General features: G+C 40.8%; 2 protein-coding genes across 5 annotated transcripts in view; one reads left to right on the top strand and one right to left on the bottom strand.

Annotated features, from left to right (window-relative positions):
- ABCC5 (ATP binding cassette subfamily C member 5) overlaps window positions 1-21,986 on the top strand; it is a 50,736-nt gene that overhangs the window by 23,287 nt on the left and 5,463 nt on the right. For all 4 annotated transcript variants that reach the window (XM_038183972.2, XM_038183973.2, XM_027464170.3 and 1 more), the window contains 18 exons: window positions 739-1,089; window positions 2,688-2,759; window positions 2,857-2,981; window positions 3,557-3,629; window positions 4,131-4,334; window positions 5,001-5,144; window positions 6,743-6,845; window positions 7,541-7,725; window positions 8,798-8,944; window positions 9,302-9,431; window positions 9,987-10,140; window positions 10,286-10,414; window positions 11,574-11,760; window positions 12,382-12,471; window positions 12,708-12,897; window positions 13,541-13,700; window positions 14,128-14,206; window positions 15,104-15,217. In XM_038183972.2, coding sequence (XP_038039900.2) covers window positions 739-1,089; window positions 2,688-2,759; window positions 2,857-2,981; window positions 3,557-3,629; window positions 4,131-4,334; window positions 5,001-5,144; window positions 6,743-6,845; window positions 7,541-7,725; window positions 8,798-8,944; window positions 9,302-9,431; window positions 9,987-10,140; window positions 10,286-10,414; window positions 11,574-11,760; window positions 12,382-12,471; window positions 12,708-12,897; window positions 13,541-13,700; window positions 14,128-14,206; window positions 15,104-15,217 — 2,637 coding nt within the window. The remainder of the gene's footprint in view (window positions 1-738; window positions 1,090-2,687; window positions 2,760-2,856; window positions 2,982-3,556; window positions 3,630-4,130; window positions 4,335-5,000; window positions 5,145-6,742; window positions 6,846-7,540; window positions 7,726-8,797; window positions 8,945-9,301; window positions 9,432-9,986; window positions 10,141-10,285; window positions 10,415-11,573; window positions 11,761-12,381; window positions 12,472-12,707; window positions 12,898-13,540; window positions 13,701-14,127; window positions 14,207-15,103; window positions 15,218-21,986) is intronic.
- Window positions 18,737-21,352, bottom strand: LOC140003199 (uncharacterized). The gene is made up of 2 exons (XM_072042518.1): window positions 20,997-21,352; window positions 18,737-20,955 (listed from the first exon to the last, which is right to left on the bottom strand). The coding sequence occupies exon 2, from the start codon at window positions 20,840-20,842 to the stop codon at window positions 19,547-19,549; it is 1,296 nt and encodes a 431-aa protein (XP_071898619.1). The 5' UTR covers window positions 20,843-20,955; window positions 20,997-21,352; the 3' UTR covers window positions 18,737-19,546.

A 21,986-nucleotide genomic window follows, 5' to 3' on the forward strand; every position in this document is an offset into this window, starting at 1 on the left:
TAACTAGTGTTTTGAGTTTGCAAATGAGTATGAGCTTTCTTACGAATGTGTGATTTGGGCATAGCAATCTCAGGAGTAAAATAAGGCTGACAGTTAAGGAGTCTGTAGTCACAGGCTGCTTAGTTCAACACACGAGTTATGTAAGTGGAAACCGTTTTATCTTGTAACTAAATTATGTGAAAAATCTCTTAATCTGTGTTGATTGTAAGTACTGATGGATGCGGTGGAAAACGTGATACAATGGACTTAGTGGCTTGCTTACTCTCAAGCAGCCCTACATTGCTAAATTTGTGTGAGATGGCATTTTCCCAACCAAAGAGGCTAAGGGTAAAGGCTGAAGTCATTCCATCTTCTGTAATGAGCTGGTGCTCAGGACAAGTCTGTCACTTTTGCTCATGGTGACATCTCCGCAACCCATGTATTCTACTCCCGTGGTTTGTATCTGGAGGTTGCAGAGTGGTAGTTGCAAACAGTGTTGACAGAATGAGCTCCTCTTAGTACCCAGAGCACTGCAGTTCTTTAAAAGTCTTAGTGTATCTAAGTGTTTCCACCACATCCAGGAATGCCCTGGCCACTCAGCAGGCCCGGAGTTAGTTTACACTAATGAGCTACCTTTTGCTCTTCAGCTTTCTCCCACTATATAGCCTGATGTGTTTTGCTGCGTGAGTGTGCCATAGGCTTGTCTCCCAGTCTTGATCAGGTGTCTCATCTTTACACCTCTCTCACAACTCCTATCAGAGTTTATTTCTAATGGAAGAGGTTCATATGATAAAGAAAAAACCAGCCAATCCTCACACCGCGATAGAGGTGAAAAATGCTACCTTGGCTTGGGACTTCTCCCACGCCAGCGTCCAGAGCTCACCAAAGTTGACCCCCAAAGTGAAAAAAGACAAGAAAGTAACCAAGGGCAAGAAAGAGAAAATGAAGCTGCAGAATGAGGGACAGCAAGCTGTGCTGGCAGAGCAGAAGGGCCATCTTCTAGTGGACAATGATGACCATCCTAGCCCCGAAGAGGAGAACAGAATCATCCACCTGGTTAACCTTCGGCTTCAGAGGACTCTCTACAACATTGACTTGGAGATAGAAAAGGTAAGAGAAGAAAGGAGAAAATCTGAGCTCTTAAAAGACCTCATTTTTAGCTGTCCCTTGGAATAGAGAGCTGTGTATTTCTGCATGAAATGGAGCATATTGCTTTTGTGCACTCCTGTAATATCCATGGCAACTGTGGTATCCAGGATGCAGTGTCTGATTTGATGTAAACAGCTGTGCCATTCTAGCAAACGGGATCTTTGCACACAGCCTATGAATCACTGCAGGATATTTAGTCTTCACATCTAATGTGTTTTTTCTGTTTGTAGCTCTCAGAACAGTCTGAGGCATTGAACTTAAAGAATAAGCAGGGCGACAGAGGTGTTGAGGTGTTGGTTGATGGTTTATTCCTGCAGCCATTAGACAATTTTATAGGGTTTTGGCTACATTCTCAGTGAACGTTTTATGTGTTTAAGTGTTCTAATGGAGCATAACAGTGGTTTTTCATTGAAGAATATGCAACTAATTCTTCACTGAGAATTTTTGCACAATAGGAAGGACAAAGAAAGATTTTCAAGAAGTTAGAAGCAGTTGAAGTCCTCATTGCAAGTAAGGCATAAGCATGTGAAATGTCAAAGAAAATGAACTTCCTTAATACATGATATCTTTTACAAATGCAAAAAAAAAAATTGCAATCTGTTATTTGGATGCTGTAGTAATGGGATCCATGCATTTTTCAGAATATTATTGGTTAAACTGTCCTGTAGTATGAGCAGAGGGATAGTTTAAAACTCAAGAGTTACTTTTATTTTTAAATAATAAATAGACCTGGAAAAGGATTATATACTTACTTGAAAATGTACAGGTTAATTTACTGTCAGAAGAGGAAAACTTGTAAATGAGAGTGTAACAACTTGTTCCCCAAATGCCTATATACCCTTGCTGTCCACTTGAACTTTTTTTTTACAGAAGGAAGAAAAACAGTTTTGCTGAATTCATTATTTGGTTAATGTAGGTATCAGCCCATCCATTTTATTGCAGATAAGTTCTTCAAAGTGATTGGATTCCAGCTTTTTCTTGGTAGGTGGTCCTTAGCAAACTGCATCTCATAGGCAGGGAGTTTTAATGGACACGTATCCTTTATTCTGTGTTATCTTTTTCTCCCCTTATCACACCAGCCAATAATTGTCAATTTGATTGTATGAAACTTTTTATTTATCTGTGAATTTGTTCTTTTTGTTTGCTGCAGTCATTTCTTTATCTTCTGATCAAGTTACAAAGATTGGTTTTTTCCTTAGTCTGAGCTGTCACCCACTGAAGTCAGTGGAAGGCCTTTGGAAACCAGTTCTGTTTGGGAAGGTGTTAGTGCTTTCAGCCGAGTGCAGCATTCTCTGGGCTTGTTATCAGACCCAAGTCAGAGGGAAACTTCTTAAAATAGATTCATTTTCACCTGCAGAGTTAATTCAGTTTTAGTCCATAGTGGGATGGTATTCACTGTTTGTTTTTCGAGAGTTAAAATATTGGCTGACTTGCATTTGTTTGTCCTTTTTCAGCTGTCATTAATGTCTGACTGTAAACTCTGAGATACTACAGGTAGTCCAAATTCTGAGAAGGTTAGAGAAGTAAGTAATGAGTACTGTATATTTTTTTCTGCCTAGGGAAAACTTGTTGGAATTTGTGGCAGTGTGGGGAGTGGAAAAACTTCACTTATTTCGGCAATTTTAGGACAGGTGAGAAATTCTGTTTTGACTTCTGCTTTTCTCTTCTTGATTTCCAATTATTTGTATTAGACATGACCTGGCATTATTGCATGATTTTGAATTCCAGATGACCTTGTTGGAGGGTAGCATTGCTGTAAGTGGAACGTTTGCATATGTGGCCCAGCAGGCCTGGATTCTCAATGCTACACTTCGGGACAACATTCTTTTTGGCAAGGAATATGATGAAGAAAGGTTTGTCAGAAATATTTGCTGATTTTCATGAAAGCTTAGTAATTCTTGGCCCAAGTGAGGGATGCAGAGTATGTTGCAGTCAAAGCCTACCTTTACTTTTGGAGTGTGCCTTTAAACTCCTTTAAGGCTCATTTAAAAGCCCATCTCTCTTGTGTTTGTGGTCACTGTGGCTGATGGCTGTCACTGCTACTGTCATTGCTCATTTGCGGAGAGGGCTGTCTGACCTCTGTTCACAGCACTAAAGTTATATTTGTACTTGCTGTCCTTGCCTTGCCCTGTGTAAGAGCAACAACTCCTTTTCAATGAGCTGGCACCTTGTGTGTCCCTTCCCGAGTGGGGGGCATCCCTAGGCCCTATGTTAGCAATCCTTGAAAAGAAATTGCCTTTTTACCTTTCCAGAACATCAGAAGTAAGTAGCTTGTTCTTGGTTTCATCTTGGTAATCCAAGGTGGATCGTTTTTTAAGGCTGCTGGAATATGTGCTATTGGTGTGGAAAGTGAAATAATGCTGTACTAGCTAGACACTTTGGGTGGAGAAAATGTCTTCTTACTACTTACTTAATCCATCTTCTTTAGATACAACACTGTGTTGAATGGTTGCTGTCTAAGGCCTGACCTAGCCATCCTTCCAAATGGGGACCTGACAGAGGTATAAACTTTGCTTATAGTAAACTATTTAGTAGATGGAGAAAAGTAAAGTTTTAATTTGCCAGATTAGACTGGAGTAAGGAGAAACATCAAACTGGTATGCATATAAGTCAAGCTGCTGAATATGCCTCCAGCTTATCAATGCTGTAGGCTGTTGAGACTAGTGCCACGTTTTTGGCACAAATGTTGCTAGTTCCTGAGTTTTTCATTGTTCTGTAAATTTAACTGCTTTAATAGCACCTATTTCAACTTAATTTAAATTAGGTAGGCAAAAAAATACTGTAACGCTTCAAGCATGTTAACCTTGAGTTTGACTGTGTAACACATTTCACAAAAAAGTATACACCTAAACTATAAAACATACATATAATGTGGTGTGCGTGCATCTATATGTATATACACAGAGACATATGAAATATTATGATTATTTAATTCCAGTCATCTCTTGTTCACGTGTTGCACAGTGCTGTAGAAATAAAATAACCTGTTTGTGTTTGTATAGATTGGTGAACGAGGGGCTAACCTGAGTGGAGGACAGCGTCAGAGAATCAGTCTGGCTCGAGCCCTGTACAGTGACAGGAGCATTTACATCCTCGATGATCCCCTTAGTGCCTTAGATGCTCATGTTGGAAATCACATTTTTAACAGTGCAATAAGGAAGCACCTGAAGTCAAAGACTGTACTGTTCATCACTCATCAGCTTCAGGTACTACACCTCTTGTGTTTGCTTTCTTGGACTTTTCTTGAAATGCTGTTTAGTCACTTGCCTTCATGCTGGAGATTCCTGTGTCCTGGCTTGTTAGAGCACAACCTTGTCCTGCTATAGAATGTGTTGTTTAGATTTACAAAGTTGCTGCAAACATGCAAAGAGCTAAGTCTAATTCTTTACTTGATACTAGTACTGTTTAGTGTATGATAGGGACTGGTAATGCTTGGCTAAAGAAAATTTGTTAGATAAATTAGTATCTTGTTCAAAAACACTTTTGCTAATTTTCCTTAAAGCTAGTTTATCACATCAGAAAACATTTAGTTTTGCTATCAGTAAATCAGAATCGATATATTCTGATTTTTTTTTTGCCATCCTCTGTGTATAGAATTATTAATTAGTGTATTAGTATCTGCAGAGTTTAAGTATTCCGGATGGCGTATTCTGTAATGGCTTGGTTTTGACAGAACATGAGAACTTTAGAGTGAGAGTAATCTTGGTGATCTGGTAAATACAGGAACTTTAAAAATCACATTCCTGTTAGCAGGGAATCAGTGTGTTTCCCTCCTGTGTGCAGAAGTTTATAAAATACTGAAAAGGATCATATGGGCATGTGGTGGATCAGACGTAATGATGAAAGTTTGTGCTTTGTGCTGTTCTTACCAGTATCTCGTTGACTGTGATGAAGTGGTCTTCATGAAAGAAGGCTGCATTACTGAGCGAGGAAGTCATGAGGAATTAATGAATTTAAATGGGGACTATGCAACCATTTTTAATAACCTACAGCTGGGAGAGACACCACATATTGAGGTACTTGTTTTTCCATTTTAAAGCACTCTGACTTTTCTAATGAGATAAACCAAATGGCATAATTGGAAGACTGGAAAATGGCTTCACATGTTGATCTGACCAGTATGCTTCTGGTAGAATAATCTGTGCTTCATTAGCATGTTGTATTTGCAGTCACAGTTCTTATTTGGGGAACGCGTAGTAGAGGTGACTCTGTCAGTGATCTCATGAGTTGAACATGTAAGAAATGTATTGTTTACTTTGGTGATGCTCAGAGCAGGAAGCTTCTTGTCTCTTTTGTTGTACACCTCACTTCTTAATTTACTTCCAAATTAATACAGACCTGGACCAGCCTTTGAAAAAGCAGTTACTGATGCAACTGTATATTAGGAGTGTAACTGAAAATGCTTTTTTTTTTTTGGGGGGGGGGGGAGGGCAAGAAAAAATCTTATTGATCAAGACTGTTTCTGTTATGAAACAATGGCTGTGAATGCAAACTTGGGTCTGTCTGCTAGTACATCTGTTGGTGAAGAATGTAAACCTAGAAACTAGCGAGAACCATTTTTAAATTTTCAGTTATTTAATTTTCCCAGCTTTGTCCTGTTTGTTTCCTGAAGTTATTCTGTGGAGTAAGAAACAAAAATATACCAGTGGTCTATTTTTAAGTGGTGAAAGACTCCTTACTCATAAGTTGCCAGGACTGGAAAAAAATAATCTGAAAAGGTAGCATTGTGATAAATATACAGATAGAAGGTGCTTGGTGGAATTTTCTCCTGGGAGATGTTAGTGAAAGAAGCAAAGGAATGTCATACGTTACTCTGCATATCCTTTCTGAGACATGAAGATTATAGTTCTGCCATGTTAAGGTTAATGTGATGACAGTTAGCATGAGATTCTCCAGCCTGCATACTTGGCTGACCTTCACTCTGTAAACACTAGCTCGTGGAAGGAGTGTTGATTTGCATTCTCTATAGGATAAGAAGAAAGGGATAGTAAAGTTGCATGTGAGATGTGTCATTCCATGTAAGGTGTCCATGAAGTTATGTAGAGGGTTTCAGTTAATCTATGCTCTCTGAACAGATGGTCATTTCCATTTTGTGGAAAGAGAGACAAGTTTAGAACAGTAATTGTGTGTACAGTTTAGTGTTTGGCCATCTGATTTCTGAAAGTCTGAGTTACCTGACTTTGTCCTTACACACATTTCTTGAGAGCTTTCCTGAGAGAGAGATTAGGATGTTTGAGGGGGAAAATAAAGCCTCTTAATAAAATAGTGAGTTATTTTTACAAGAAACTGTGGATTGTCTCTCTCTCTCTTTCTCTCTCTCTGTAGTTGGGGTATAATTCTTTTACCATGTATGCACATAGTTTCAAATGATTCTGGAAATTAACCTTGCACACTACAAGTGCAGATTTGTAGAGCTCAATAGAGCAGGAAAATGTAATTTACCAGAGTTGGTAGTCATCTGTAATAACAGCAAAATTAATATCTTCCTTGAAATCAATGCTAAGCTACTGAAAGCCTTTGTGCATAGGAGTCTTATGAAAAAGCGTTTGGGTTCAGCTATGAAAATGTAAAACAAAATTACTCCATTGTGTTTAGTGTCACCGTTTTCCTACAGATTAATATAAAGAAGAACACAAACAGTTCACTGAAAAGACCCCAGGATAAAAGTACCAAAGCAGGGTCTGTGAAGAAGGAGAAAGTCGTGAAGAAGGAAGAGGGTAACTATGTAATCAGATTTCTGGCTGTAATTGTTTCATACACTGATAAGCTCAAAATATTTGCTTTCCAGCTGTAATGAATGTGCCTCGCAGGTTTTGAAACTTGTCTCAAGTCCTGGTCACTCTGTATGGTTGATAGGACACACGCAGTAGGCAAAGAGCATTTGATAATTCGTGTAATGTGGGTGCCAGCATACTGTTTGAGTTTAATCAGTCTGTCATAGGTCAGGTGCCAGTGTTGCAAAGGAACTTGTAGTACCCTGTCTCCGACACCACCTCTCCCTCCTGTCTGGAGGGCAGTGCGTGTAGCTTGGCACTTGCAGAGTCCTAGGCAGGACATGGCATTTATATGTGAAGAATCTGAAGAAGAGAAACCTCTTTGGGGTTCTCTCCATTTATGTTAACTTTGAAATTTGGCAAGGTTTAAAAAGCATTGATAAGGGTCATAGTGTTTGAATCTATGCTGATCCAGCTTTTTCAGATATAGCATGACATGAATGATTCTGCAGAGGAATTGTGATTTCTTGAAAAATGGTTTGAACCATTGAGTTCTATGTGTTAAGTAATGCCTGTTTCTGATAGTAGTCTGTTCAGTGTAAGAATTACTTCAGTTTTGTGCATATTTGCAAACTTGTAGAAGTTTTTGTGGAGCAACTTTGCTTTCTTCACTCTCTCCCTCCTCTTTTGTTTCACAGGCCAGCTGGTTCAGTTGGAAGAGAAAGGCAAAGGCTCTGTCCCCTGGTCTGTGTATGGCATCTACATTCAGGCAGCTGGAGGCCCCTTTGCATTCCTTGTGATAATGGCTCTGTTTGTGCTGAATGTGGGCAGTACAGCTTTTAGCAACTGGTGGCTGAGTTTCTGGATCAAACAAGGCAGTGGAGTAAGATGAATAGCATTTCTACTCTCTTGTATTTAAAGGGCAGGGGAATTGTTCTCATAGACTAATCCCGAGCAGTCCTATGAGACCAAATGGTGCTTCCTAATTTAAGCAAATTGTAAGGCACCCCAAGAGGTGATCACACTAGAGAGTTCATCTCCAAGAAACAGAACTCCACTAATGAGAAAGATATAATAGCTCATGTGGTTTTATACTGCCCTCTTGTTCCTTGTCTTGGTTTGCCTAAGAAAAGGAAGTGAAAATGTGAAAGAGGCCAACAAGCTGCAGGAGGAATTGCTGATTTTAGTGCTGGCTTTTGTTTGAATGTGACCTTATGTCCAGCAGGATAATCTGGTTATACTTTATGGCTTTAAGTCAAATGACTTTGGGGAGTTGCTTTGAAGAATGTAATGACTGAGGGTTGTTTGGGATTTTTCCTACTCTAGAGGCTTTGATTGTGAGTCTTGCTGCATTTAAATATTCAAATATAACTGATTTTTTTTTTGAGAACAAACAACAAAAATCAAACACCAAAAAACACCCTCTCCTCAGAAGAGGTAATAAAGTGCAGATGGCCAACAACATTAAAATAAACAATGAAGTCCTTAAGACTTAAAAAAAAAAAAAAAAAAAAAAAAAAAAAAAAAAAAGACCACAAAACAATCAAAATCACAGACAATGAGAACATATGACAGTGTGCCAATAAAGAAATGACTGAGTGTTGGCAGAAAAACAATGACATTTGATAAGAAGACAATGTATAACACCCAAGTTGAATATTCCTGTGTAATAGAACTGGTGGTATGTAAGTAGGTGTCACTGTTCAGAAAAACACAGGAAACAATAGGTGTGAAATGAGAGATTAGGAATCAAATGAATTGACCTTTTAGGGAGTTTTTGATGCCACAGAAATAGCACATGTCACTGCTGGTGGAAGCTTTCTGAAGTATTCAAAGGTTATTGAAGTCCTTTCTTTAAAGAAGTACTAAAAATAGTGGGTCAGCTCAGTTCTACCACATGTAATAAGTATGTTTTTAATCCTCAACGATTGACTGAGACCTCATATTTCCTGCAGAACACCACTGTGACTTTGGGAAATGACACCGTCATAAGTAACAGTATGAAAGATAACCCTCACATGCATTACTATGCTGGCATCTATGCACTGTCTATGGCAGTCATGTTGATCCTGAAAGCTGTTCGTGGTGTTGTCTTTGTAAAGGTATGTTCCAGTGCTACCTAACGTTTATCTCACCCCCCTCTCTCCCCTCCTAGTTCTGCATATTGTTGTCTCTGTGGTTCTTTTGGTCACCTCTCTATTGACACTTAAGAACCAGAGGAAGTCAGATCATGGGTTGTGAGGTTTCCACCAAACCATCTCTTGGGGTTGCACCATGCTTTCCATTAAACTTTTGCCTCAATTAATAGCTTCCTTCCACTGGTTGGAAGCATGGAGTACAAGAAAGAAGCTATGCTACAGTTGGAGAGGGAAAACTGGCAGCATTTTTTCATGTGCAGGGAGGGGCCAGTGACAGGCACAAATCCTGTCACAACACTTTAATGTTTGTTGCTTTGTCAGGGAACTCTGAGAGCATCCTCAAGGCTCCATGATGAGTTGTTCCGACGGATTCTGCGTAGTCCCATGAAGTTCTTTGACACTACACCCACTGGGCGGATTCTCAACAGGTTTTCCAAAGACATGGATGAAGGTATCTTTCACTGCATACGCTTTAGATGCCACAGTCAGTCCTCCCAGCTAACTACCTAATGCTCTCCAATATTTTTCTTTTGGGGTTAGAGTATCCTGTATCTGTTGCCAAGTGTGTACTTTGTAATAGCCACAGCAGGAATTGGGATACACCAGGGTTATACTTGCAGGAGACAGCTGATACCTCAAGTCTGTCTGTTCGCTTGCAAGGAGGAAAAGGTGCAGCTGCTTTTGAACCTGCAGACTGCACATGGACTCTTAGCAGTTAATGCGGGGGAATCTGGAGTATCAGGGTGAAATTGATGTGCAGCGAAGGTGGTAATTAGGTCAGAGCTGCAGCAGTGCTATTCCTGTAAATGGGAATAATTGGAAAAATTACTAGCATTTCAGAACATAAAAGCACCCTTAATGATGATGTACCCTTTTACATGTGAAAAGTCATGAGAAATCACTGTCTTTGTCAACGACAATGTACTGCAGGACTGAATGGCTTTATATAGGCTGTTTTAGGTTTCTGTACTCAAGATCTTTCTCTTTTTCCCTCCATCTTTTCCAGTTGACGTTCGTTTGCCATTTCAAGCAGAAATGTTCATCCAGAATGTCATCCTTGTGTTCTTCTGTGTGGGGGTGATTTCTGGAGTTTTCCCCTGGTTCCTGGTGGCAGTGGGGCCCCTCATTGTCCTGTTCACAGTTCTGCATGTTGTGTCTAGGTAAGTGCATCAGCTGCTTTGACTAAAAGTGGAGATGCTTTGACCTGTTAGTAGTGATGTGGAGTTCCTCGAGTATATATGAATCAGTACTGTGGTTGTATGTGGTGGGTGTACTTGTCACTTAAAAGTGCTTCTTTCCCTCCAGAGTCTTTATTCGAGAGCTCAAGCGTCTGGACAACATCACACAGTCTCCATTCCTGTCTCACATTACATCTAGCATACAGGGTCTGTCGACAATCCATGCCTACAACAAAGGACAAGAATTCCTGCACAGGTCAGTCTAGATAGCCAGCTGAGAGTGGTGGAGCACAAAGTAGGGTGTGACAGCTTTGCAGTCTAAGATTTGTTAGTGGGGTCTTTAGCTGACAACATACATTGGATTTAGCAGTTAAAGTTATTTTTGGGGGGAAAAAATGAGGGAGAACGAGGAGAATTGAAAGGGAAAACCTGCCTAGTAGCCAACTGGGAATAACAGTGATGGAGTCCCAGATGAGTGCCCTCCTACAGTGTTCTCCCTAGTGTGGCAGGTATCAATGCTAATGATGAGGACAATTTTCTGGATGTACTTTTTCTTTAGTACTGTATACTCTTCATCAGGTCCTCTTCCTGCTTCCTACTTGTTGGTTCTGCTGGTGATGCTGTATGCAGAGGCTTGGTTACCACACTAATGCTAACTTGATGAGCTGTTAGTCTCTGTGCACAGAGACTATTGGATAGCGTTTTATCAACTATTATCCTGCCTTGTTGTGGACTGTTTGGTTTTCTCTACTATACGGCCTGCAAAACAAATGATAGCGAGGGAAAATGAGACATCTCTCCCATGAGTGGTATTTGCTTCCCATGAGAACCTGCAATAACAATATTGGGGTTTTGCAGGTACAAGGTCATGAGACCAGCTGTGTGGGAGCACAGTGAAAATTGTTACAGAGGTTCTGTGAAGGCACTGCCACAGTGGCTTAAGTGAAATAGGTCAGGAGGGCTCTCCCCACAGTGCAACAGTGATCGGTGTGAAACTGAGTTGCAAGATCAGAAAACCTAGTAACTAAGTTTTGTGAGTATCTCATGTGTCTCCCATTAAATTCCTCAGGTCCACAGGCTCAGGATTGTAAATTAAATAGTTATTGGTGTGTTTTAATTAATGTCATCAATCCTCTTAAATCCTTACTGTAACTTTACATTTACACTGACTATAAAATAGCATGTTCTGTTCATATTTTGAAACACTTCTGCTGTTACATGTGGAATAGTTTGTAGCCATCGAGCATCCTCTGGCAGGTCTTGCATTGGTGAAGGTGGGGTGAAAGTGTGCTATCTTGTGGAATTCTGATTCACCCCCTACATAAGTCATATTGTTGCAGGGATGAAAGCAACTCTGTTATTTGTACAACTTCAGACTCACTGAGGTCTACTAACATTTTCTATATGTGTTTCAGGTATCAGGAGCTTCTAGATGATAATCAGGCACCGTTTTACCTGTTCAGCTGTGCAATGCGCTGGCTAGCTGTACGGCTGGACATTATCAGCATCGCTCTCATCACAACCACTGGCCTTATGATTGTTCTAATGCATGGCCAGATTCCTCCTGCGTATGCTGGGCTGGCTATCTCATATGCTGTGCAGGTGAGCATTGTCTGCATGGTTTAGTTTCACTTTTACTTGTTAGTGTTAAGTACCTGCAATGAAACAGACTGAAAACTTTCCTTAATGCACCAAAATGGGAAAAGATGATCCTTTTGTAGCGATGGGGGAAGACAATTCAGGGTCAGGACCTTTTGCTAGCATGAAAAACGATGAGGAGCTAAGTGCTTTAGGATACTGTTTCGGAAAGCTGCTTTTTTTTTTTTTTTTTAAACGTCAAGCTGATGTCTTAATGCATTCTGGTGTATTGCTTGCTGTATGTTTTCACAGTGCACAGCATCCAGTTCCTAACTGTGTGGGTTAGATTTGTTTCGTGGCTCAGAATGCTTGTTATTAGATCTGTTGCTTGGCCTTTTCTGCCTCCTGGTGGTAATAAAGAAAAATTACAAAACTTAGGTGGCTAAGATTTCAAGCTGTTGCTTGTGAGAAAACCTTTGAAGTCTCTGTCTTTCCAAGTGATTCATAAATTAAGGTTATTTTAAAATTAACCATAGGGTGCACAAGACAAGAGTATCAAGTATTCAGCAGGCTAGTCTTTTAATTCAATTAAAAAAAAATCAGTCAAGTCTCTAATTTTTTCTTAATTTCTTCTCATCACTACAGTTAACAGGGTTATTCCAGTTTACAGTCAGACTTGCTTCAGAAACAGAAGCTCGCTTCACCTCAGTGGAGAGGATTGATCACTATATCAAGGTAAGACAACAACATGTTCGGCTGCATGTTATAAGATTTCTCGTTGTTTGTTGCTGGTGTAAGATCTGAGAAATTGCTTCTGAATCACTGGGCGTATATCCAGTCACTTTATTCATCTTAACTCCCTTAAACTGATATGGGCTGAGTCTGCAGTGAGCTGTTGAAAGTTTCATCTGACAATTTTCTTCTTTGGTGCTTCGTTTACTGGAAACAGAACTTTTGTTTTTCTTTTAAAGACTCTTTCATTGGAAGCTCCTGCTCGAATTAAGAATAAAACTCCCCCTCTGGACTGGCCACAGGAAGGCGAAGTTGTTTTTGAAAATGCAGAGATGCGGTACCGAGAAAATCTCCCTCTAGTACTTAAAAAAGTGTCCTTCACCATCAAACCAAAGGAAAAGATTGGCATTGTGGGAAGGACAGGCTCAGGTAAGGAAAAGCACTAAGCAGAGTTAAAATACTGCATTTATAGAATGGGAACAGAGCAAGACAGTTTGGTTCTTCTCTGCCCTCTCTGTGTTTGAATGAATTAGTTGCGCAAGAGAGGTCCAGCAGCATGTCAGTGGTGGATTCTGTTTGTGTACATATGTAGGAAGGATCCCCATATGCAATGAAAACAATTTTCCTTTTAAAATAGAGGCACCTCCTACTCTGCCTGAGTCAGTATGCTCATAACATTTAATACCCTGAGCTACTTACCAGCACAGAATGCTACCTACAGCGTGCTCATTGCAGCTTATTTGACTGTCTTGAAAGAATTTTTATTTGTACTGATGCTGCAGCCAGGTTTGGTGCTAAGCTGTCTCAGAAGTTTGTAATGCCAAAAATCAAAATGTCTGATTGTAGAAGGGTTTACACCACCTCCAAAATGGAGCTTCTAAATATGCAATTAATATTGCTTAGAAGTTTAAATGCTGAACCCTAGCAGTTAGTTAAAAAATTGTTTACTGGCACTTTATGGTAATTTAAGATGCTAATCTTACACAAGGACAGGTTTTAAAATGCTGTCTCATCTCAGATGGCTGTTAGGATTGTTTAGAAGCACTAGTATGTTCTTCTGTCTCATTTTTAGGGAAGTCTTCCCTTGGAATGGCACTCTTTCGTTTGGTTGAACTGTCTGGAGGCTGCATTAAAATTGATGGAGTGAAAATAAATGACATTGGTTTGGCAGATCTTCGCAGCAAACTGTCAATAATTCCTCAGGAACCTGTGCTATTCAGTGGCACTGTAAGGTTAGTGAGACCATTTAAAAAAAAAAAAAAGGCAAGAAGGACAAAGAAGGCTACCAGCTCATAACGAACTCATATGAAATGGTAGTTTTTGAGTGGAACAAAGGCTTTCTGGTTGCTGTACTTTGTTGAAACAAAAAGAAAAAGCACGGGTAAATGGTTTTAGCTGGTTCAATACAGAACTGGATGTGATCCTCCATAGACCTCCTTTCCTTTAACATTACTGGAAATTTTGCATCTTTGTCTTCCATCTTCACTCTTCTGTTGTTTGGCTTCCTTAGTGTGCTGGGAGCATCTGATTTCCTTGGCAAGGAAATTCTGTCAGTGGAGTACTAGATGGGAACTGTCCATCTGGATGAATTAGCACACTGCTGTTTTGCTATTTATTGCTGGAAAAAAAAAAGGTTATGTTTTCTGCTTCCTACTCCAGATCCAACTTGGATCCTTTCAATCAGTACAGTGAGGAGCAAATCTGGGATGCTTTGGAAAGGACTCACATGAAGGAGTGTGTAAGTATTATCATGTCTATGAGATACTTGTTTGTATTTTGTCTTTCAAAGCTGCATATTCTTCTACTGGCTAATTAGGAGATCTTCAGTAAAGTTCTGTCTCCATGTTTTTTTCCATAACTTGCTGTTTTGTTTCTAATAATGAGACAATTTTTGGAGAACATGCCGTATTTCAGATGTGTACTTCTTGGCATGTAGCATAGTAGAGTGTTGCCTCATCACAGGGACTCTTCTGGTTTTACAGTATTTCAGAAGTGATATTTTTTTCTGTGTGCCTTATGTAGTTGTGCATTCTGCATTTACATTTGTGAGTGTAAATGTCGCACATGCTTACTGAGTATAAAATCTGCCCTTTGTGAGGCCCTCTGCAGCAAATCTTACTGTTGTGACATTTCAAACTCTTGTTAGGTGGCACAAGGCTACATGTGTAGCTGTGACTGCAGTACCTGGGCTGTAATTCCTGCAGAGACATCCTGATTCCTGGAGGTCCACTCTTAGTCTTTCTCAACACGAGTGGCCAGATCTGTATTAATGCTAATAGGATTTTGTACCTGGCATGCTTTTTCTAGAAATCAAATGTTTTGTACTTAAGCCATTCTAAGGTTGCCTACTGAGAGGGTATATTGCATCCGGGTTAGTTGTGGTGTTTTCAGCTGCCATCACCAAGCCAAAGGCATTTTAACTGAACCAAGCAGGTCTAATGTTGTATTGTTGTTCTAGCATTAGTTGTTTGTTACTACTTCTTTCAACAGAGTGTGAGCTAGCAAAGTGTGATGGATATTTTGGAACATAGGCAACATCAGATTAGCAGGAGGAGCAACTGTTTGTCTCATACCGTGGACAAACAAAAAAACCTGTGCAGCTATCAAAGTTCTCTGACTATTCTTTCCCACACAGGTTGCCCAGCTGCCTATGAAACTTGACTCAGAAGTAATGGAAAACGGAGAAAACTTTTCAGTTGGAGAGAGACAGTTACTGTGCATAGCTAGAGCTCTACTGCGTCGTTGCAAGGTGAGCGTATCGATGAGAAAAATTGCTACCAGTTTGATATCACCAGCTTCGAGGAAAGGGGCTTCTTTTGTTGAATTCGTCTGTCAGAGTAGTCATACCAACAGTTACTGCAACTCAGAGACAGTGTCGCGTTAAAGGGGTGTAGCTGATTAACCGTTACGGGCCCGTTTGGATTCAGAGTACTGAACCAGTCGGACATTCACCAAAACTGGGGGTCCGTTCGGACATTCACCAAAAACGTATTAACCACCTGGGGGTCCGCTCAGACATTCACCAAAAACGTATTAACCACCTGGGGGTCCGTTCAGACATTCACCAACAATGCATTAACCGTCTGGGGGTCTGGTTAGATTCAGAACACTGAACTATCACGGATAACCACCCTCACCCTAGTTGCATTAATGAGAGCTATCACAATGCAATCAAGTATGGTTTATTACAGCAACAGATAATCAGGTTCTTTTGGATTGCCGGTGATAGTGACTATCTGCAAAAGCAAGCTAGTATGCATGAAATACACAGGTGTTACAGGGGTTCTAGGTGTGGGTTCTAGGTGTGGGTTCTAGGTGTGGGTTCTAGGTGTGGGTTCTAGGTGTGGGTTCTAGGTGTTCTAGGTGTTCTAGGTGCGCAGCCTAGAAATAAACGCGTTAAAAGGATCAAAGACTCTATAGAGATTTATAAGCAAATATTCAGATCTCACCCAAAGGCGTCCCAATGGGGGGGGAAGAGAGGCTCAGCCCGTCGACTGATCCCAGGAGTCAGGAGGTCCTAAGGATGTTGTATGTCCTTGGGATGGTATCTCCCCTGACGATGGTATCTTCCCCAACATCCCCTCTCTCTTGGGCCAATTTATATTATTTTCTATCTTTTAGGTGGAGCTTGAGTGGCTCTAGTCAAGCATATCTTAGTTATGATTGGTGTAAAGTTTTCCCGTCTCCGTTTAAAGTAATAGGCTCCGAGAAATTCAGAGCGCATGCTCAGTGAGGGGTGGTCGCACCTTGGAGGCGGGTAGCTTTTGGGATGGAGGTGTGTTTTGGTATTATAATGATATTATAATGAGCAAAAAGTACACTAGGGTACAGCATTTGTCAAAACATGACAGGTCTTTGGCTTAGGGTGGCAAAAAGTGCAGCTTTGTGCACAAGAACGATCGAGGCCCCACCTGATTACAGAGCCTAGCCGTGGTGTCTCCACTCCACTCTACGCTCCGTGGTGTTCCTTAGAGCTAGCACACCAAGTTTCCCCAGCGCGATAGCATCTAAGGTTGGGAGCCTAGGGAACGCTCAGATAATGCAGTTATGCCCTACCCTGAAAGCCTCTTCAAAGCTGTACCTTTTCCTTAAAAATGTGAATGTTAGTTTTATTTTCCTAGTTACTTCAGGCATTTATACCACATAATCCACCCCGTGACTATAGTCACTCAAGCTTCACGACAGTTGAAATATGTCGGGGATGTCACATACATTCTCGGATTGAGGTTTATCGAGTGTATGTACATTGTGTAGGGATGCTAAACGTTTCATCATAAACCAGAGTTTAACATACAAACTAATTGTCAGTATAAAACATAACACAGTATTAGCAGAACAATAACAGGGTGAAGCATCTTGTTGAAGATTCCCTTGGCAGCTGGCGATCATCCAAACAAAGTGTCCCACCAACGGTGTCTCATCTCTCTTCACTCTTTCCATTACTCGATGTATTTCTTGTGCATCATGGTGGACAGTAATCAGAGTCTTTTGTCCATTTTCTCGGACTTGTGTCATCAGCTGCTTCAGGTCCTCATGTACCAGCAGTTTCTTCACCAAGGTGAGGTTCATTCCAATAGGAGTAGGCAGCAGTTCATGAAGCATAATATAATTAGATGCAATAAGTTGATAAGAAGTGACAGGAACTGAGTATTTAAAATCACATCCTGGAATTTTGGTAAAATTGCAAACACAAACATTAGCGAGATTACTGGTATCTACCACTGTATTATCTACGACTATAGAATCACAATGAGTTCTCATACAAACACAACCTTTCCCAATATATACAAGTACAGTTTTAAGGGTTTCATTAGGATGTATCTCAAAGTGGCAAATATTTTGCTCAGTGTCAAGACAAATGTCTTGAGATTCCAGCGTGTTACTTTCACAGATGAAACCTTTTTGTTCACGCACAATGCATGCATTTACATCAATTGTTTGCCACTTTCCTCCCTTCTGATGGGCCCATACTTTATGCTCTTTAGGATAAAGTATAGTTCCATTATGATTGAGTCCTAATGCAATGATTGGATATACATTGTATACGGTGGCATTACTTATAGTAAGTATAAAGGCAACAATTTTATCATTTTAATGGGTAAAGTTGACTAATTGCCACCAAGCTTGAAATTCTTTTTCAAATTCTGAAGCATTATCCCAAATCAGTTTTCGAATTTCAGTGGGCAAAGTTCCTCCTTTTCCCTCTCTAATAATAGCTGCTGCTACAGATTGTATCCATAACTGCGCTTGGATACAGCTCAAGGCAAGGGAGGTATTGCCTTGGGCTTTTCCAAGGGCATTTACAATTAATTGATGATCATTTTCCTCAATTTGTTCCCAATGGGGCAAAACATCTGATAGAAGCCATTGATTTGCTCCTAAAGCCAATAAGGATAATTTTATTGGTTGTTCCAATTTCCTTAGGTCATCTGTAGTAGCAGTTAATCTACTCATTAAGACCTCAGCATCAATGCTATTTAATATACCTAATCCTGTCCCTAATAACCTAGTTGCATCCTGTGGCCCTTTTTTAGGGACCAACTAGGGTTAAAGACAATTTGTTGTTGTCCCACATTTTTAATTATGTAAGGACCTGTGTTGAAGATGGAAGGAGTTAGACCAATGGGGGGCTGAGTAGATTCATTTTCAAATATCTGCGGAGGCAGAGGCTTCTTATCCTTTGTAGTCGATGATGTTTCTGTATTAACCATGAATTCAAATAATATTTCTGTGCCTCTGTAACCCCAAAGACAGTACACAATTATAGGTTTAGTGAAAGTAAAATTGTACCAGCAATCAAAATTTGGTTCTGTTATTTTAGTACAATCAGTACTATAATTTTGTGGTCTAGTAGAATCAGTGTATACTGTCTTAATTTCAGTAGGCCGATTATGAGTGGATCCATTAGTTATTCGACAACCAATTTGTATTAGCTGGCCAGATGTGGCTTGAAGTTCAGCCATTTTTAGAGAATCATTCCAACTCCATTCATCTTTTGAAAATATTTTGTTTCCCTGTAGAGATTTAGGTCCTTTTTGTTTTGAGATGTTCCAGTGATTGTGCTATACTGTGACAATACATGGTTAAATGCCATGGTGAAACACCTCAGCTCCATGCACAGCCACAGTAGCTAAGTTTCCTTTAAGGTCTGTAATTGCATCAAGGTCAGGGTAAAGCATAGCATCATTAATCCAAACTGTTGATTCGTCATCTTCCAGCTGTCCCTATACAGTTCGCTCAGGGTTCCTGTGAATACAAAAGAAAATAAAATATGCTCGGTTGTATTCAACCGGCAGGGTTAGAAAGAGGGTGAAATAGCAATCTTTGATTTCCCATGCATAGAAATACTTGGGAGTAGTTAGCACTATTGCTACTGTTAGAAACACAGAGGGCTTTCACTATCTCTGCCATGTTTGGAACTGCGGCAGTCAAAGGTGTAGTGTTAGCGTTCAGCTGTCTGTAATCCACTGTAAAATGCCATTGCCTGGTTGGTTTCTTTACCGGCCACACTGGTGAATTATAAGGTGAATGGGTCCTTTTAATAATGCCTCTTTTTTCCAATTCTGTTACCACCCCGTCAATCCCCATAAGTGCTGCTGCTGACAACAGATATTGCCGATCATTAATGATTTTAGCAGGGGATGAGGGTATGGATGTTTGTAACAGACTCAGTCTCATGGTGCCTGAAACCCTTTGATGTGTCGCGAAACTCCACACAGTTCCATCAGGGAGTTTTCACATACAACCATGCAGTATGTCAAATCCTAAAATATTAGTATATGCAGCACCAACTAATACTTCTATCCTGGTTAATTTTTGTTAATTTCACTCTAGCTACCAGAGTGAAATTTTTGCAGTGGGGCATTGTTTTTCCACACCATTGATTCCCGTGAATTTAACCCTGTGTTGACCAGGTGTTATGCTCAGGGTTTGTGCTGTCTCATGTGTAATTACTGATATTTGGGTCCCAGTGTCAATAAGACCAATATTTTTGGAGGTTCAACAAGAATGGCAATGATAGGGTCAGAGTGTTCATTAGAGAGCCATTGAATTGTTAATACCTGCTGAGCAGGGTGGCTCATTGCCCTCCCCGGGGATAAGAGTTTTTTTGCTGACACAACTCGCCTCGTTCCCTATTAGGTTTCAATCTCTCTTTGAATTTGGGATATCTGGGATTTTTAGTGTGGATTTGGCGGACTCGCCGAGAGTGGTCTTGGGATTTAATACTGGATGAATTAATCCAGCCCATTCGGTGTCCGTACTTATCTATGTCTTGTACCAATTCACTCCAGGTGGGAATAGGGGAGTCAGGATTTTGCCTACAACCACTATCATCATCCCTACAAGCAGCTAGTATATGATCTTGGGTGTTTGCTACAAACATCTTAAGACAATCAGGGAGTCCACGGATGAGAGGGGTTAACCGAATTGGATCAATAGGAGCTAACATCGGGGATTTCCTTAATTCATCTCTTTCATATATCGCCTGAATGCAGGCTGCTTTCTGTACTGCTACAGCCAGGTCAGCTCCTGATGTGGTGGTTAAAAATACTCCAGGTCCCCAAAAGCCTCCTACCTCTTCCTCACTCAACATCATTCGATCTCCTCCTTTAAGAGAAACTCGACACACATACTCAACTTCTGATTCCCCTGATCGCCTTGAGAACTTCTCCTGTATTTTAACCAACTCTGCCGGTGGCAACGGAATCGTTCGCACAGTAGTGCAGATTTCATCATTATCATCAACAGTAGTCTCAGTCTTAACCAAAGGTCTCAAGGAAATCAATTGAGGTTCAGAATCAGAAATCTCTTCAACACCATCGTCACTGTCAGACCAGAAATCACTGTCCCAGCTTTCAGGTTCTGCAATATGCAGCACTCCACGAATCTGCTTGACCGGAGCGCAAGGCTGTACTTTATTTAACAGATGACTAACCCTCTCCAGCATTTGTTTAAGATGATTATTCTCACTCACAAGTTTATCATTTTCAGTCACAAGTTTGTCATTCTCAATGGAAAGTTTATTATTTTCATCCAAAAGTTTATCCACTCTGATTCCTAATGTTTTTCCCGTCTCCCTTTCAAAGGCCAATGATGACTTCAATATTTCATTCTCTGATTTCAAAGCTGTATGTTCCGCATCAGAGATCAGTTTGGGAGCAGGAGTTTCCTTAGCTTTTTGCCGAGCACAAGACAAACAAGCTCCTAACACAGCACAAATCGCACCTTTACCCTTTCTTTGACCAATCTTTCGTGAAGCCTGACACTGCTCAATGTACTCTACCAATTTCTCCTCATCTTTCCAAAACTTTTGGGAAAACTCCTTCCCTGCCTGGGAAGGGGCACATTTATATTTTTGCAGTAGTTTATCCATAGCAATCCTGCCGACTACGCCAATTTTACTGTCGCGTTAAAGGGGTGTAGCTGATTAACCGTTACGGGCCCGGTTGGATTCAGAGTACTGAACCAGTCGGACATTCACCAAAACTGGGGGTCCGTTCGGACATTCACCAAAACGTAATAACCACCTGGGGGTCCGCTCAGACATTCACCAAAAACGTATTAACCACCTGGGGGTCCGTTCAGACATTCACCAACAATGCATTAACCGTCTGGGGGTCTGGTTAGATTCAGAACACTGAACTATCACGGATAACCACCCTCACCCTAGTTGCATTAATGAGAGCTATCACAATGCAATCAAGTATGGTTTATTACAGCAACAGATAATCAGGTTCTTTTGGATTGCCGGTGATAGTGACTATCTGCAAAAGCAAGCTAGTATGCATGAAATACACAGGTGTTACAGGGGTTCTAGGTGTGGGTTCTAGGTGTGGGTTCTAGGTGTGGGTTCTAGGTGTGGGTTCTAGGTGTGGGTTCTAGGTGTGGGTTCTAGGTGTTCTAGGTGCGCAGCCTAGAAATAAACGCGTTAAAAGGATCAAAGACTCTATAGAGATTTATAAGCAAATATTCAGATCTCACCCAAAGGCGTCCCAATGGGGGGGGGAAGAGAGGCTCAGCCCGTCGACTGATCCCAGGAGTCAGGAGGTCCTAAGGATGTTGTATGTCCTTGGGATGGTATCTCCCCTGACGATGGTATCTTCCCCAACATCCCCTCTCTCTTGGGCCAATTTATATTATTTTCTATCTTTTAGGTGGAGCTTGAGTGGCTCTAGTCAAGCATATCTTAGTTATGATTGGTGTAAAGTTTTCCCGTCTCCGTTTAAAGTAATAGGCTCCGAGAAATTCAGAGCGCATGCTCAGTGAGGGGTGGTCGCACCTTGGAGGCGGGTAGCTTTTGGGATGGAGGTGTGTTTTGGTATTATAATGATATTATAATGAGCAAAAAGTACACTAGGGTACAGCATTTGTCAAAACATGACAGGTCTTTGGCTTAGGGTGGCAAAAAGTGCAGCTTTGTGCACAAGAACGATCGAGGCCCCACCTGATTACAGAGCCTAGCCGTGGTGTCTCCACTCCACTCTACGCTCCGTGGTGTTCCTTAGAGCTAGCACACC

Source organism: Anas platyrhynchos, chromosome 9 (assembly GCF_047663525.1).
Source record: "Anas platyrhynchos isolate ZD024472 breed Pekin duck chromosome 9, IASCAAS_PekinDuck_T2T, whole genome shotgun sequence".
Lineage (NCBI taxonomy): Eukaryota > Metazoa > Chordata > Aves > Anseriformes > Anatidae > Anas > Anas platyrhynchos.